At 39.6% G+C, this 16,332-nt stretch overlaps 1 protein-coding gene across 2 annotated transcripts in view; it reads left to right on the top strand.

Moving 5' to 3' along the window:
- The window catches only part of PRKCA (protein kinase C alpha), a 151,666-nt gene that overhangs the window by 56,109 nt on the left and 79,225 nt on the right, over positions 1-16,332 (top strand). For both annotated transcript variants that reach the window (XM_054171063.1, XM_009902692.2), the window contains exon 3: positions 5,951-6,033. In XM_054171063.1, the coding sequence (XP_054027038.1) occupies positions 5,951-6,033 (83 nt within the window). The remainder of the gene's footprint in view (positions 1-5,950; positions 6,034-16,332) is intronic.

Here is a 16,332-nt window from a genome sequence, read left to right as displayed (position 1 = left end):
GATGGGGAGAGACGCTGGGTTTCTTACTGACTATGCTAACCCTGGAACAGGTTTCACATCACTGGGCTGTAGGCTGTGAGAAGAGGGCTGTAAATGCCAAGCAGAACGGTTGCATATAGCAGTTGTAAGCGTTAGCCTGGGTGCTCTCTTGAGATAGCACTCTCGTCAAGATGGGGTGAGACACTGGCAGAGAAACTAGCTGGTGTGTCACAAGGTATATGTGTTGGGAAAAGTAATGGCATTTGCAAAAATTCCCTGTGGATTCGGTATAATATTCAAAGGTAGCTCTACTTCTAACTTGGGTTTGGTTTATCAACCTTGTTTATATATATATAAAATTATTAATATAAAAGGGATTTTCATTATTTTGTTACAAGTTGTAATGATAATATATTCAGAAAAGGAGAAAGACAAGAAGAAAGTATGCCTAACTCCTGTTTTTTAATCATTCCTCTTCTTGGGTTGGAAATATTCCCTGTTCCTGAATTAAATCTCTTCCTAGTAAATTACTTTAAACAGTCCTGCTTATTTAACAACTGTAGTTGGTATTTAAATGATTTGTCTGTTTCAGAGGAGAACCCTATTTCTGTTTAATGTAATTGCTGTATTTAATCTTACAATGAGCTAATGCATGCCATGTGACAAATTCATTCATTGCTTGGTGTCATGCAGAAAGCACAAGTCAGCTGGTAATATGGGTCCCTTGGGGAAAGTCTGTGGCTTCACTGAACATGCAAAGCACGTGAAAACAGCAACATAAAAATTACACAGCGCTCCAAGCTACTGTAGAGGCCTTTAAAGTCCTTTAGCACACTTTGAGAGTGATGCAGAGGGTGTTTTTGTGCTCATTGTACTGCTGTTGTAATTCCTTCATCCAACCGAGAATCAATTCTTGTTCAAAACCCAGCAACAAACCCCAAAAGCAGAAACCCAACAACACAGAGTTGTTTCTCTGTTGCTGCCAATCAGACTTCTTCTACCACTTCCTTTGGAAGGATCAATGCTTGAAACCTGGGAACAAATTCCGTAGGCAAGAATATATATCTGTTAGTGGTGGGCAGCTAATTGTGTCCTAATAGCTGAGCCATGGCTTTGAAGTGTGTTTAGAAGAGAGGATCAGACCTGATTTTTATGGTGTGAGATGGGAGAGTAGTCTGGGCCATTACAAAAATGAATCAGAAGTGCCTTGAGAAACCCTCACTGAGTCTCTACAGGTGACAACAGGCAGTTCAGTTAGACTCTTGGAAATGCATTTTCACTCCACCCTTTAGCTTTGCAGCTTAATTTGTTTCACTAAATAAATAAATACCATGGTGTAGCAGAGCTTTCTTGTCTATTGGAAAGGCTCATCCAGCTGGGATTTTTCCTTCCAAAACTGGGAGTATGAAGGTGATTTTTTTTTTTTTTTTAAGTATCTCTCTGAGTTTTCTAATAATTCCTGTAAAATACTGTAAAGTTGTTGATTTGGTGGTTTTTTTTTCCCTCCTTGATAATTTTCCTCCTAGTTCAGTGATAGGACAAGGGGCAATGGCTTCAAGCTAGCAAAGAGTAGATTTTAGATGGGATGTTAGGAACAAATTCTTTACCATGAGGGTAGTGGAACAGGTAGGAGGTAGTTGAGGCCCCATCCCTGAAGATATTCAAGGTGAGGCACAACAGGGCTCTGGGCAACCTGATCTAGTTGAGGATGTCCCTGCTGACTGCAGAGGGGATTCAACTAGATGACCTTTGGGGATCCCTTCCAACCCAGACCATTCTGTGGAATGCTTGTGATTCACTCTTCAGACGTATGGCTAAATGATGTGACTGGGGCTGAACTTTTCTCCTTTTTAGATCAGCTAATAGAGAAGATTGGTTCTTTTATCCACTGTTATAATGTCTCATTTCTGTCTCATCAGTCTGTGTCATATAGGAAGGCTGCTAGTAACAGGGAGTTTATCAGATTGTTCTCACCCAACAATCTATCATGATAACCTTCACCTATCACATCGTTTAGAAAACAGTTTGGCAGTGCCTTCTAACTCTTAAGTGACTGATGACAATATCTATATATTAACAACAATGTCTTCTCTTCAGCATCGTGCACTGACAGAAGTGTTGGACAGAATTAATTGCCCTCTGTTATGTATCATAAATCCCACCAATTGTGTAGTGCATCTTCTGCTTGTTTGCTGAGAGGATGCATGGAGTGCTCCTCATCACATTCTTCCTTGTTTTCTTGTATTCATTTAGCATTTTTCTGCTCTCTGCAGCACTGCTGGGAGGATGGAGGGTGAGGGAGCAGCCTGCTAGATGCAGCATGCCAACACAGAACTAGCAGTTAGTCTGGTTTTGCTACACAAGACCTGTTTTGTTCTCTCCCTTCCTCCCTGGGACTTCCCCGCACCCCATGCCCAGGCTGCTTAAGAGAATGTCTCTAGCAAGTCCAGAGCTGGAAAAGATAGGAGCTCACAACCATATTATAAATTCCACAGATCAAAATCACCCTGTCAAAACATGAAAATACCTCAATAATTTTCTTTTTAATTTTAACTGTCAGCCTCGAGACACCACTTGCTCTTGAGCTACTATGCATAACGTGTGCCAGCTCGTGTCTGCTTCCACCCTTGTTAAAATGTAAAGCAACAAATTCCCTGGCAGCCTCTGCCAGGCAGCGTAATAGAACTTTCATTACAAGAAGGTGGTGAACATAATGTGACTTCTCAACAGCTGCAATAAGTGATGTGAAGCTATTAACAGCTTTTCAAAACAAGCAACAAGCTAGAGCTTATTTTTTTTTCAGCCCTGCTCCTAAAAAAAGGCAGCTTAATTTAAGCAGGAAACAGTTTGTTTGCACTTTACCTGAACCAAATAAATTTTTACATGAATTCTCCAACTCTGAAGGGCTTTGTGACATTAAGGAAATTTTAATGCTGAAATCCACTCAAAGAGCTGGATTTCAGACTGAAAATTTGGATGTTAAGTGTTGTGCATGGAAATGGTTGCTGCTAACAAGAGATTTTTAGTTCACCCTTATCCCTTTTCCCTTTAGATTTCTGATTCCATGGAAGCTGCCTATTCTGTTGCCTATTCCATTGCTTATTTTTATGTCAAACTATTTAGTTCTCACTGGAGTGTTTTTAAAAAGCGAGAAAGGTCTGATGCTTTGGAATTGCTTACTAAAGAACCAAGTTCTCTGGAGATAGATAACCTAATACAAGTGAGAAATGAAGGAGAAAGATTCGAGTCTGTCCCCACTGAGGTGCACACAACAGTCAGTCTGTTAGAAGACTGAACAGGAGGTTTAAAAAAAGTTCAGTGGTCAACACTGATAACTGAAGCCTTAAGTGACAGTTTTTGAGGTGTATCTTAAACACCAAAAGGACAAGTTAGCTTGTTTTGGCAGCTGGAGTGTGATAAGCATCACTTTCATGGAAGTTAGTAGCTGAAGTCCATAACCATAGAATGAGGCTGTAGCCAAGAGTGGCACTTTTTCCCTGCGTATTTATCTCGGCACTTCAACTATATCATATTCAAAAGAAGGTTGACATTGTCTCAATTGTATCAATTCTTCAACAGGCTATGGGAGGCTGTCAGCTCAGAGATACGATGTGACCACAGTATTTCGTAAATACTGCCCAAAATAGCCACCCCAGTGTGCAGGGTTTGTATAATGTACACTCTTGCAGCATGAAGGTGGAGCTGGAAGGACCTGAGATGCAACTTTGAAAAGCAAGCTCCCTTCTACAACTTTTCCGAAGCTATTTCTCAGCTCTCTTGCATAGATTATGATGTTTGTATTTTGCAACTGTATGATCACTGCCTACAAAAGTGAGAGTTGGAGCCATTCAGTCTGGAGAAGAGAAGGCTCGAGGAGACCTTATTGTTGCCTTCTAGTATCTTAAGGGGGCTACAAGAAAGCTGGGGAGGAATTTCTTAGGGTGTCAGGTAGTGATAGGACTAGGGGGAATGGAGCAAAACTAGAAATGGGTAGATGCAGATTGGATGTTAGGAAGAAGTTTTTCCTCAGAAGGGTGGTGAGACACTGGCACAGGTTGCCCAGGGAGGTGGTAGAAACCTCATCCCTGGATGTAGCTCTGAGCAACCTGACTTAGTGTGAGGTGTCCCTGCCCCTGTCAGGGAGGTTGGAACTAGATGATCCTTGAGGTCCCTTCCAACCCTGACAATTCTAAGATTCTATAAAAGTAACTAGTTAACTTTTTTTGTTTTCTGAAGGATGCAACAAGATTATTTTTTGTGCGTGTGATTTATTCCTGCAAACATAAATCAGGCTATTGTCTTCCAGAGTGGAAGGGTTGGAATCAGAAATACAATTTTGAAGTGAAATATTTTTCAGCTGCAAGTAGCATTAATAGTAATTGGCACTTAGTGATCTTTCAGTTGGTAGAAACAAAACCATCAAAATGATAATTGTAGGATTCATTGGGATTTAGATTGATTAGCAAACCAGACAAACCAAGTGGGCAGCCAGAACTCTGGCTCACAAGAAGTCAGCAGAGCTTATCTGGAATCAGTGGAGCAAAGCCTGGTTTATTCCATGAGCCCGAAGAATAAACATATGTCATGTCAGAAATAGAACAGTTAGAAACAATCACCGCATGGGATGATGATGAAAAAGAGCTGGAGAAAGAAAGAAGGATGATTAGAATTCCTTAAAGCCAGACAGCTGACTTAAGGATGTAAATGAGGCCAGCCTGGCATTATGGTGGAATCATCATTGTGTGAAGCACTTGATAAATGTCTTTCTCAGCTCTCTTCATTAGGTGAAAGAAATTCACATACATTCCAAATGGGAAAGAGAGCTGTAAAGATGCCTCACGAAATGAGCTGTTTTGGTTTATTTTAATGAGATAATTTAATTTGGTTTCCACTGAAGTTGAGGAAATGAAGTGTTTACCAGCTGCCAATCAACTGAAATCTCTCTTCTTCTTTGGAATTGTCCTTAGAAATGGTTTATTTTTCTCTCTTGGAAATGGAAAATATCAAGTCTTTAGGGAGTTTATTATCTGTAAAGAAATTGTGAATTACTTTAGAATGGTTCCATTATAATCTCTCGACTCATTGCTTCATGGTGTGGGCTTTATTTTAAGATTTTTCACAATCTCAAATCTCAATTCTTCTGCTTTGTTAAACGTGGACCAATTTTGAAATATCTGAACTGAGCTTAAGCCTATGGAAGGGCCTGTAGTGAAGGTGAAAACCTAAAATGCCTCCTTCCCAAAGCAAGCACACTCAAGCATGCTGTTCTCATTGCATGGGCTGGGGGGACATGTGTGACCTATGCTCTGTGCCAGGCTATAGCCTCAGTCTTAGGACATAATAAAATTAAAAGAAGCTTTCCTTATCTCAGAAAAGGTTCTTTCAGGCCATTCATAAATTTTAGATGGGACTCGTCTCGTAATTTTCTTTTCCCATTATCTCCTGCCATTCTGTGAGAGGAGAACACTTTGTTCTGTACAACAATCTTTACTTGGAGCTTTGGTTCCTCACAGAAGCAATTAACTAGTAAAGACCTTGGCTCTTTATAGGCAGCTTCACCAAGGTAAGCAGGTGAACAAATTCCCTACCCAAGGATGGGTTTCATTCCAGCTTGGCATTCCCCACTTGTGCCTTCTGCTCTTGCCTGAACACACATCGACAGCTCCAGTTAGAGATACAAATTTAGATTCAGGGAATGTGGCTTGATAGAATTGTTCATTCCACACTATATTTTAACATTATGGGCTGTCTTAAACATTAAAAAGTTATCATTGAGTAGATTGATTACAAAGGTGCAGGCTTATCTACTCTTTAATGCTATTGTTGATGTCTGCCTTTATTTGCCATTCTTTCATTGATTTACAGGGAAAGATTTGACTGTAAGTTTTATTTCCTCTGTTGCTATTTTTGCTACAACACAAACCCCCCAGCTCTGTGCCACTCTAACTGCTGGTTTCCCTTTTCTTCCTAGTTTGCTGTTTTGTGGTCCATAAGAGGTGCCATGAGTTTGTTACGTTCTCTTGTCCCGGGGCTGACAAGGGTCCCGACACTGATGTAAGTACTTCACATTTAACGTTTTGCTTTTACACCTAATCTTATGCTATTGTCACTGTCTAGCTGTGAGAATGAATTACAAACAGTATCTGTAGGCTCTTTATGAGAGGTAATTGTGGTCTGAGTGGGTTTTAGCAGTTCTGAAGTGCATACCTTTAGAGTGTAAGTTCTATTTTTGGTTAAAAAAATAACAATGAATGTGTGATTGAGAACAATAGCCCACAGAATGTGACAACCCTGAGCTGTTTGCCCAAGCATGAAGTCAGAGTTTTACTTTTTGTTTGCTTTATGCTGGATGTGGTTTATATTAACAGTTCCCAGGAAAAGCTGAGGCTTTTTTGTAGCCATCTTATCTCAAGGTATATCTTCAGAGTTTATTCTGGTCCTTGTTCTTTGCACACAATCTCAAATTTCCCCTATGAGGACAGGCTGAGAGAGCTGGGGCTGTTCAGCCTGAAGAGAAGGCTCTGAGGAGACCTAGGGGCAGCCTTCAGGTACCCGAAGGGGATGCTCCAAGAAAGCCAGGAAGGGACTTTTTGCAAGGGCTTGTAGGAAAGGGCCAAGAGGGAATAGATCAAAGCTTGAGGAGGGTGGATTTAGACTGCAGATTAGGAAGAAATTCTTGCCAGTGAGAATGGTGAGACACTGGAACAGGTTGCCCAGGGATGTGGTGGATGTCCCCTTCCTGGAGGTGTTCAAGGCCAGGTTGGATGAGGCACTGAGCAACCTGGTCTAGTGAAAAGTGTCCCTGCCCATGGCAGGGGGTTGGAACTGGATGATCTTTAAGGTCCTTTCCAACTTAAACCATTCTATGAATCTCCATCTATTAGATGACAATTAGTTCAACTGGCCTCTCTGAGATAGGTTTCTGAAAGGATTCTTGTCATGCTTGTGCTGGAATACCAGTCAGGATATACCCATTCTGTATTGTTCTGTCAATACTTCCATATACACATAGCGCTTCTGGTCAACAACAACCAGCTTTTACTTTCACCACATGTGCTTGCATGGTGAGACACGTGTGCAAGAACTTGGTGTCGCCCTGCTGAAATAATCAACTAATCTTGTTTGTTCACATAAAAATAACATTTCTTTGGGTTTTATAAATTGTACTTTACAGTGAAGTAATGTAACATCTGCTTATGGGAACAATACATTCCAAGTGCTCTTTGTCTGAACAGCTCTGTTTTGTTTCTTATAACATATTCATGCTCTAGATTGTAGGTTATTATCCCTTCTGACGAAATGCACCAGAAGACTTTTCTTTCTAGGTTTTAATGGGCTTGAATTGTTTTAATATGCCAGCCATGAGATCAAGGCACAATATATGGGCAGGAACTGGTGGGGGATTTTGAAAACTTGTGATGTTAAAAAGTTTTCTTGCTTTTTAATGAAAGTACAGGGGAGTGCTGAAAAGCTGAGAAGAATTTTAACAACAGTTTAGTTTTAAAATGTTTCACATAATCTGACTCCAAGTACCTAGGAAGGATGCCCCCATTAGGAGTGTAGTTATCCTGTTCAGCTTCTCCTGTTTAGCTGATGGAGATGGTCACTTGCAGAGTGTGGAGGGTGGCTCTGTTTAGGTAGGGAAAAAATTAGAGCAACCTTTTGGAATTTGAAGTGCCTTGAGCTACAGGGACACTGAAATCCAAGTCTGCTTCTGTCTGGGTGAGTGTTCTCATCAATAAACTACCATGCAGAATGCAGGTGGTAACACCTAGCCACACTGTTGTAGTCCCAGAAGACTTTAGCTATAGTCAATCCATTTGCATCCCAGTGGATGGCATTTGGGTGATTCTCTGCATTCTGTAGTTCTCCATTCACCTTCTATATTGGGCACATGGGCAGTGCCAGTCCTGACACTGCACTGTGCACCAAGGACTGATCTCCTGGAAACTCTTAACTCCAGTTTAGTAGGCAAAATTTGCATGTTAGGCAAGTGCCTATTCTTACTAAGCTGAGTTAAGGTCCCCAAGAGCAGGTATGAACCAAGGTACATGGCAGTGCCATATTCACCCCGCTGTGTGTGTCTGTGGCTGTTTTGGCAGCACTCAAGCTGGGTGGAATGTGGCTTTGTGGGTGTCAGTGAGAAAATTCTGCTGAGCTTCAAAGGGGCCAGAATTTCAGCAACAGCCTGATCAATTAAAGAATATCTGCTTAATTGCTTGATTTCTAAATATAGTCCACACCTATGAGCAATACATTGCTGACTTGCTTTGGTCAGTCCTAAAGCCACAAGTAGAATAAACAGTTCAATCTAGTTTTAACTTAGTGCTTAGTTGTGCTTAGGACATGTTAATGCAAATTATTGTTGGTTGACAATTTTATGGTGGCATTCATGAGGTCTTCTGTCTTTATAATGGATGAGTTGACTCTTGAAGGTGTTCTTGGTTATTCTTACTAAAACAGGGGTTCTTCAGGGCTTTTCCTCTAAAGATCATAAATGAGGAAACACAATTTTTCTGTGAGACCATTTAATTTTATTGACTCTCTTCACAGTTACAGAATCTGTTCTGTGGCAGGTTGTTAATAGTCTTTAATATTGCTGCTTGCATATCCTGATTTGTTTGGGTTTTGGCCTTGGTGATTAAATAAATCAGCCCTAGTGCCTTATTTTAATATTTGGGTTACCAAATGATCATTTTCAGTATTTACTCAGCAGCAGTATCTCAAAACCACTTTGAAGATTAAAAGCAAACAGAAAATAAATTCATTTTACTAAAATTGTGCTACATTAGTGGCTCCCATTACACAGAGGATTGCAGAATGTTACACTTTAATTTACTGAAATGTTTGACTCTAACGTCTGCCCTTTTACAATTCAGTAAATTATTCCTATCTCAGGCCAAGCCCCATTCTGAAATGTGGTGTGCTGCAAAGCTTATCATAATATTTAGCAGATTTTTAAATACTCAAAAGCCCTTTCCTAAATTCTTTCGTGCAGGTGCACAATTAATTTGCATGCTCAAATTCTCCCGTGTCTTTGCATGGTGTGGCCTTTCCAGTCACTGCAAAAGTAATATTGTCATTAATGAAATGACATTTCCCAGAGTAATAATTATACATGATAGTAATTATACACTGTAATAGTATTTATTACATTTTAGAACAATACTTTTACATTATCATGCACTCTACTTTCAGCATAAATGAGGCAATCCTCACAAATGCATCATTAGAATAATTGTCAGCTAAAATTGTTGCAGTTCAGCAGGAGAATCTGAGGTCTAACAGTCAGCTGGGTTCCCTGAGATGGGTGACACTCGAGGCTGAAATGCAAAACGTTTCAAACTACAAAATGTTTCCCACTCAGGAGCAAACCTGCCTTTAGGAGCCCGGGGAGGCATTTCCTGCAGGCAGCTCCTGCAGGTAAGTGTTCACAGACGTCCCTGTGGAAGCCAGAGTTATCTGGGACACGATTGCAAGGGCTTATTTGTAGATTTGTCTGAAGGCAAGGTAGTACAGCCCCCGTGCTCCCTGCCTCCAGGGACAGCAGAGTTTCTCAGCAGTGGCTTTATTAGTCACTTAGGAACGCTCCAAAGGAGAGAAAACCTATCATTTTTAGAAACTTCCCTCTGACTTCCATGAAAGCTAAATGTGTACATGTGGCTGAAGGGTTGAAGTATACATCCTTAAAGTACTCTTTTGGAAGTCAGATTTGAACTACTTAAAAAATAAAACTGTGTACAGGGAGATTTCTGTCGTGTAGTTATTTACAAAGCATTTGTAACATGTTTTGGCTGCAGCAGTTCCCTGCAGAAATTAATATGCTGGGAAACCAGTGGGAATTTGCCATTTGTATGATTGTTTGCAGTATAACAGCAGTGGGGTTGGGTTCAGCCTTAGGCTTGAGCAGTGTTTATGGTCCACCTTTACTGCAGCATTATGCTCTTCAGTTTGATACCTGTGCTTGCGATACAGATAATGTGAAGGATCTTCCTTCTGTCACACTCCTCTAGTAAGCAGGAGCAAATTAATATAATGGGGCTGTTCTGAAGGGTTAAGGTGTCTTGACCAGATTTCTTTTTCTGTTCCAAGTAGTACTGAAATATTTTATTTTTTCCCTCCTTCTTCTTTTAAATTTATTTCTTTATTTAATTTATTTTCCTTACTGGCCTTTAATTATTCTGCCAGACTGTTCACATGTAGGAGGCTGGGTTTAGAGTGAAAAAGATAGTTGCTTACTGGTCTTGGAAATTAAAAGAACAAACAAACACAGACCCAAAACCCAACCCAAACCCTCATGAAAAGGCGGTAACTGGAAGCATAGTATTAAGACTTGAGTGTAGGAACTAGTTAGAAAGGAATTTTAATCAGAAAGCCTTACAGTTTTTTTCCAGGGATAATGAAATGCAGCAGCAGCAGGACATGTCTGATTTGCTGATAACCATTTGGTTGTTTTTAGAATTAAAAAAACCCACGACTGTAATCTGTTTTAACATCATGAGTGACCTGAGCAACAAACAAGCATCACTCATGAATATTATCCTGGAATCATAGACTTATTTACATTGGAAAAGACCTTTAAGATCATTGAGTCCAACCATAAAAATAGGTTTTTATTAAGCTAATCTGAATCATGGATAATAGACAATCCTGTCCTAAAAAAAATTACATGAAAACTCTTCTCACTTCATCACAAACAAGCTGGCAAGATCCAGTTTGCCACTTGCCAGATTAGCAAAACTGCTCTCTGAAAGAGAAGCCTGTTTGAATTTTTGGAACTGATTGTTAATAAATTTAACAATCTAAGCAATAAAGTTTTTCATTGTATGCCCTAAACAATGAGAATATAAAGCCCCCTCTATTTACAAAGAGAGATGTGTTCTCTCATTAAGAAAATTACTAGTCATAATAGCTTTGTTGGCAATAGGCATTATTAGGTGGGGACAGTAGGTAATGTTCTGATTAGAAACCAGTTCCAATGCAAACATAACTTTTGTCCAAATATGATCTTCCTTCTTATATTACTATTCCACTCTCCCCAAAAAGCTGTTCCTAGGTTAACAAAATGAACAGAATCAGTGTCAATGCAATAAAGACATTTTACAGGAGTGCAAGGATCTTTTTATTCCAAAAAATAAGTATCCTATTTCTTGTGATTACTCTGATTTCTCAGTCTCTGCAGAGTGTTTGAAGTGGTGCATGGAGAACGAAAGGTTTCATGCTTATGACTTTGACTTCACAGCCCTAAAAATTAACTGTAGGGAAAACTTCCTTACATAACTTATCTAATTTTCCCCCCCCTTGTTTTTAACTGGTGCTGTGCACAGCTAGAATGGCTCATGAGGAAATATAGGTGGGTGGGTATATCGACAATGAAGTTTTAATTTGAACAGGATCAGTCCTGAGGTAAGACTTCTTTTAATGGAAGGGAGAGAAATTAAAGAAGAAAATCTGCCCCAAAGGACCCTGTGCATATTGAGTGTATATGCTGTTTATATTCAGCTGGCATCTGAAGGAGGTTCATGTGTATGGTAGGGAGGATGTGCCTCGACTTCCTACCTCATGTGCTCTTAAACTGGAACAGCATTTTACATCCCTTGACTTTCCTCTTCCCTTACCAGATTCTTCAGACTTGCCTTATTTTCCCAGCCATCTCACTAAACAGAATCCAGCCATATGTCACCCTCTCCACCTTATGTTCATCAGCAGTTGGCAGGAACTGCCTGTGTTCAAGAATTTGCTCCTCACCTGCCTGTGGGTGGTTTCCCACTGCTCGGTGCCCATGCCCAGTTTATTTACTGCTCAGCCAGCTCAGTGCTCCTTTGGGGCTGGGTTTTAATTGCTCGTAGCTGGCTGTTACAGAGGCGTTCATGGCACTGCTCACCTAAAAGCTTTCAGTGCAGTAGTTGGAAGCAGCTTCCCTGGTTATTTGAAAGCAGTTCATGCACTGGAAGATGTTTGCATTCATCATCTACTGAGAAAGCATTTATGCCTTCTATTCCTAAATGAAAGCACAGGGTCCTTTTTATTGCACCTAAAATGGCTTTTAAGGTAGAGTGAATGATTCTGAAGGAAAACAGAACTAAATTACAAGGGGAGAGGTTCACAAACATTTACAACTACTTTACTTCCTACCCCTTCCCTCTATCCTGCAACACAGTCCTGGAACTGAGTCGCTTAGTTTGTCCATCTGCAGAAGATACATGGAAAAATTACACTGCAGCACTGGAAAGAGCTCTCTGAATCCTCTCCTCATCGATGCCCCACTTACAGGAAATCCGTGACGGGTGACTGTCCACACAGGGTGTGACTCCAGAGGCACATCTGCTCAGCTCTTCCACAGCAGCCCCTTCAGCCTGTGGAGCTTGCACCTCACACTGGGTGTGTAGTTTAACTAACATTTTGTTATGGTCTCTGAACTTTGAAAGCTCACGCTTTTGAAAGCTTTTTGGTTTATAAAGAATAGAAATTTTATTTTCCCAATCCAGAATATTTCAAATGCCGTTTAACTGTATAATAAAAAAAACCACCAAAACCCAACAAACCAACAATTAGAATGCATATTTTTATTTTCTAGGCTTTGTCTGTGCAATACACAGTGTGAGGTGGATGATGCATGTAAGGGTTAATAGTTAAACAGAGGCAGTTCTGCTGAAAGAGTTAGGGAATTTTTATAAATGCTCATCTAAAAATATCAGTGATTTTCATAAGTTAGCACTGGAGAACAATTAGGCAGTGATATTATAATAGGAGAACTCTCAGCAAAGTTCCTCCCAATAGGACAAAGAGATCTTGTTGACAGGGCTGCAGTTTTTTGTGGCAGTTAACTACAACTGATTAAGCAATCTGGCTGTTAATTTCACAATCAAAACCTTTTCTAATTCCCCAAATTGAAGTTGACATTTTTCCAACAGCCCTTATTTCTCCAATTCTAAAGAATATATTTGTGCCATTTAAGTTGAATTATTTAGCTGTCCTCTTTTACTTACCCTTTGCAAAAGTTTGTTGTGTCAGTCTTTAAACTGTGTGTAATGACATTGGGATTTAGGGGAGAAGAATGCTGAAGACTTAACAATAATCTACTTTCTTACATGAGATGTCATGTTTGCTATGTGCCATAGACATTTCTATCAGGCTCCACCCCCACAATCATGCTTTTAATGTCTGCTTATGGCACACTGAACTTATTCACTAGAAGGAACATCCACAGCCCCAGACCACTGAGAAAACCTTGCTGAATGCCAGGCAGTTATAGCAGTGTCTGTTTTTTGAGGTGGCAGTTCTTGCACCAAAATTAGATGAAATCTTAATTTGGAATAAAATGAGTGGGCTAATTTTGAAAAGCACTGTGGATCCCATGTGCCACAAATAATTCTGGAATGTGTCACCAGAGAGCATACCTAGCTCTTTGTGAATTGTTGGTAGCTGTTTCCTTGGGGTGTTGAGAGAAATTTGCTGATCGGTGCTGAGTTAAACTGGTAAAGCCTCGTGTTTTCAGTATCAATCACACAACTCCAGTAAATCAGCTATGGCACTGGGTCAAAAAGAACAACTTGTACTTTGCAGGAGAGAGCAAGTTTCTTTTATCAAGGGTGCTTTGACCCTGGAACAGAGCAATGAAGGAGAGGGAGGAAAAGCAGGGAGGAGAGGTAGAGATGCATCCTGGCTGACAAAAGAGCAGCTGTCATCCTCTTGCATCTGAGCTGTTTATCTAACTGATCCTGGTAAAGCATTTGGGTAGCTTTGCAACAACAACAACAGTTTTGTTTCACCCCTGGGGGTGGTTTTGTCTTGTGTTGGTTTCCTGTTGATTTCTGCTGTCCATTACCGGGCTGATGCTCTTAAAAGATCCAAATAATGAATGGGTTTTTCTTCAGGCTTTAGAAAAGCTTGGATTTGTCATGAAAGAGGCAGTGAGCTCAGGGCAGGTGTATGAAGTGATACCATTGTCACAAAAGATTTCCTCCCTTTTATAATTGGCCGGATTTTTGTAACAAGCCAGTGAAACTTGATGCAAACAGACTTTGAACCTGCACTGAAAAAAATCCCAAATCCTGATGCTTCTGTTGAATTAATGTTGTCAGTCATGACTCCTTTCATAATTTGATTTCATTTGCAAATAAGCAAACTGTATCATGGCCCAGGTAATTAATGAAAGTACCAGGGATTGTAGGCTGAGCTCATAAACTAAAAGCAAAAGCATTTGATAACTTCTGGTAATGAGAATTTAATAGCTAAGAGTCAGATACTGTGGTTTGTTTTTTTTCCTTCTTTTTTTGCCCCCATGAGAAGGGTACCTGCTGAACTAAGGCAGGAAAAAAAAATTTCTTACTGTTGGGAAACCCATTGTAATCTGTAACAAAGCTACCTTCAGGTCTGTTTCTATGGCAACAGGAGCATCAGACCTGCAGAGAATGGACCAGGAAGGAGATAAAAGCCTCTGTGAAAATAGTTATAAAAAGCATATGCATAGCTTTGACTATTTGTGTTTCTTTGTACCAAAAAACCCCAGCAAAGCTAAAAGCCTGGGGTTATTGAAAACCTGGTTATTATAGTAGCTATTTGGGTTAGACCCAGATACGAAGAACTGATAGAATAATAGTAAATTGTTAACTTTTGGGATGTTAATTAAGAAGGCTTTATAAAACAATGAAATCTCAAATCCAAACTTGCTATAAACAATACAACTTCTGAAGTGATTTTTCTGTAGCTCTCTTAAAAAAAAAAAAAAAGGCATTTTCTGAACATTAGGCTCTTCTTTTTATTTTAATGGAAGTTATCATGAGGTGGGAAATGATAAATCTTTGGTCTGCAAATAGCCTTTTCTCCTATCAACTAACTGTGTCATTATTATCATATTTTGGTTTTGGTGACTGATTGCCAAGTGTGTGAATTGTAAATCACAGGCTGACAGTCCACATGGTCAGTGTTGTTCTTCTTCAATCTGTTTACCTGTTGTATTGTGGAAATCAACAATCTATTCAGAAGAAACCTATTCAAAATATTCTATATTACACTCACTTGAAATCTGACATTATCCCAAATTCTTTGCCCTTAATTAAAGACACTTTGAGCCATAGAATCCAGGCATGCAACAGGAAGATGACCTGGCAATCTTTTCTTATAAAGTAGTTTTATGAAATCCTTCCTTTAGTCAAAATCCACTCTTTATTTTCCAAGGGCTATATTAGTACCTACAGGTTGACCTACTTACAAGTAAGTGAGTCATGTTGTATTGTTAAATCTGAAGCCCAAAATCCCATTCCTCTACACACATTAACAACATTTCTTTTTTACCATATTAAAAGGATCTTTACTTAATTAAAACAAGTTAGAATTCTAATAAGCAGAGAGTTTAATTTATGTGGTTGTTCTCAAAGTTTATTCAGTTTTGTCTTCTTGGCCTTGTTCTACCAAGTGGATTTCAATTCTCAGTCTGGAGGTTTAATGAATATTGGTGGAATATTGGCAGCAAGAGCAGGAGAGTTGAACTTGCTCCCCTGCACACTGCTGGCAATATCCTGATAGCTCCCAAATGGCTCTGTCCTCTAAGGGGTGAAAGAGGGAGGAAAATGCTTTTGGAGAAGCCAAAGCAAGAAAAGATAGAAGAGAGAAAAAATAAAAACCAGACCAAATGAACTTTTAGGAGCAATATGTAATCCCTCAGAGTTTTGTTCAACAGCTGTTACTTGTATCTTCATGTGCCAAGAGCATGATTGGACCATTCATGAAAATAAAAAGAACTCTGTAATCAACAGACTTTGTTCAATATTCCTGCATAAAGAGGATTGGCAATAAATAATGTGAAAGACTTTGGTCAGACACAAATGGGTTTATATTTAACATGTTTAATTTAGACACAGGCCACACAGAGGTAAAATTAAGAGAAATAGAAATACACTTTTTTCTTTTATCTTTTTTTTTAATTTCCTGGAAGCTTCTTACAGAATGAGAGGGGTAGAAAATGTTCTATTCTATCATTCCCCACTAATCCTTTGCTCTTCTGTGAGAAGGTACAGCTGTTTACTGATCTTACAAGCTCAAATTGAATCAAAGCAGTTCCTAGTGCTTTGTATTTGGCAACACTAAAGCCCTGGGGTCAGACGAGGAGACTGCTTCTGCTCCACAAGCTTCACCTAAACTCCTGCAGGCACCCAATCAAGGAGAGACATTCTGTAGCTAAATTAAGTCACTTTAGGGACATAATAGTCCAGAAATGGTACTATAATAGAAGTTTATTTTCAAGTGGTTGTAAATGAATGAGGGGAAAGGTGCCATTTTAATTTTTCTCACTTTAGCTGTCACTGCCCTGCATTTTGTGTTTTCAATCTGGCTGCTCCTGTCACACTAGTC

Source organism: Dryobates pubescens, chromosome 20 (assembly GCF_014839835.1).
Source record: "Dryobates pubescens isolate bDryPub1 chromosome 20, bDryPub1.pri, whole genome shotgun sequence".
Taxonomy (NCBI): domain Eukaryota; kingdom Metazoa; phylum Chordata; class Aves; order Piciformes; family Picidae; genus Dryobates; species Dryobates pubescens.
The sequence above is the reverse complement of the archived record's forward strand: the minus strand, read 5'-3'. Positions and strand labels throughout refer to the sequence as shown.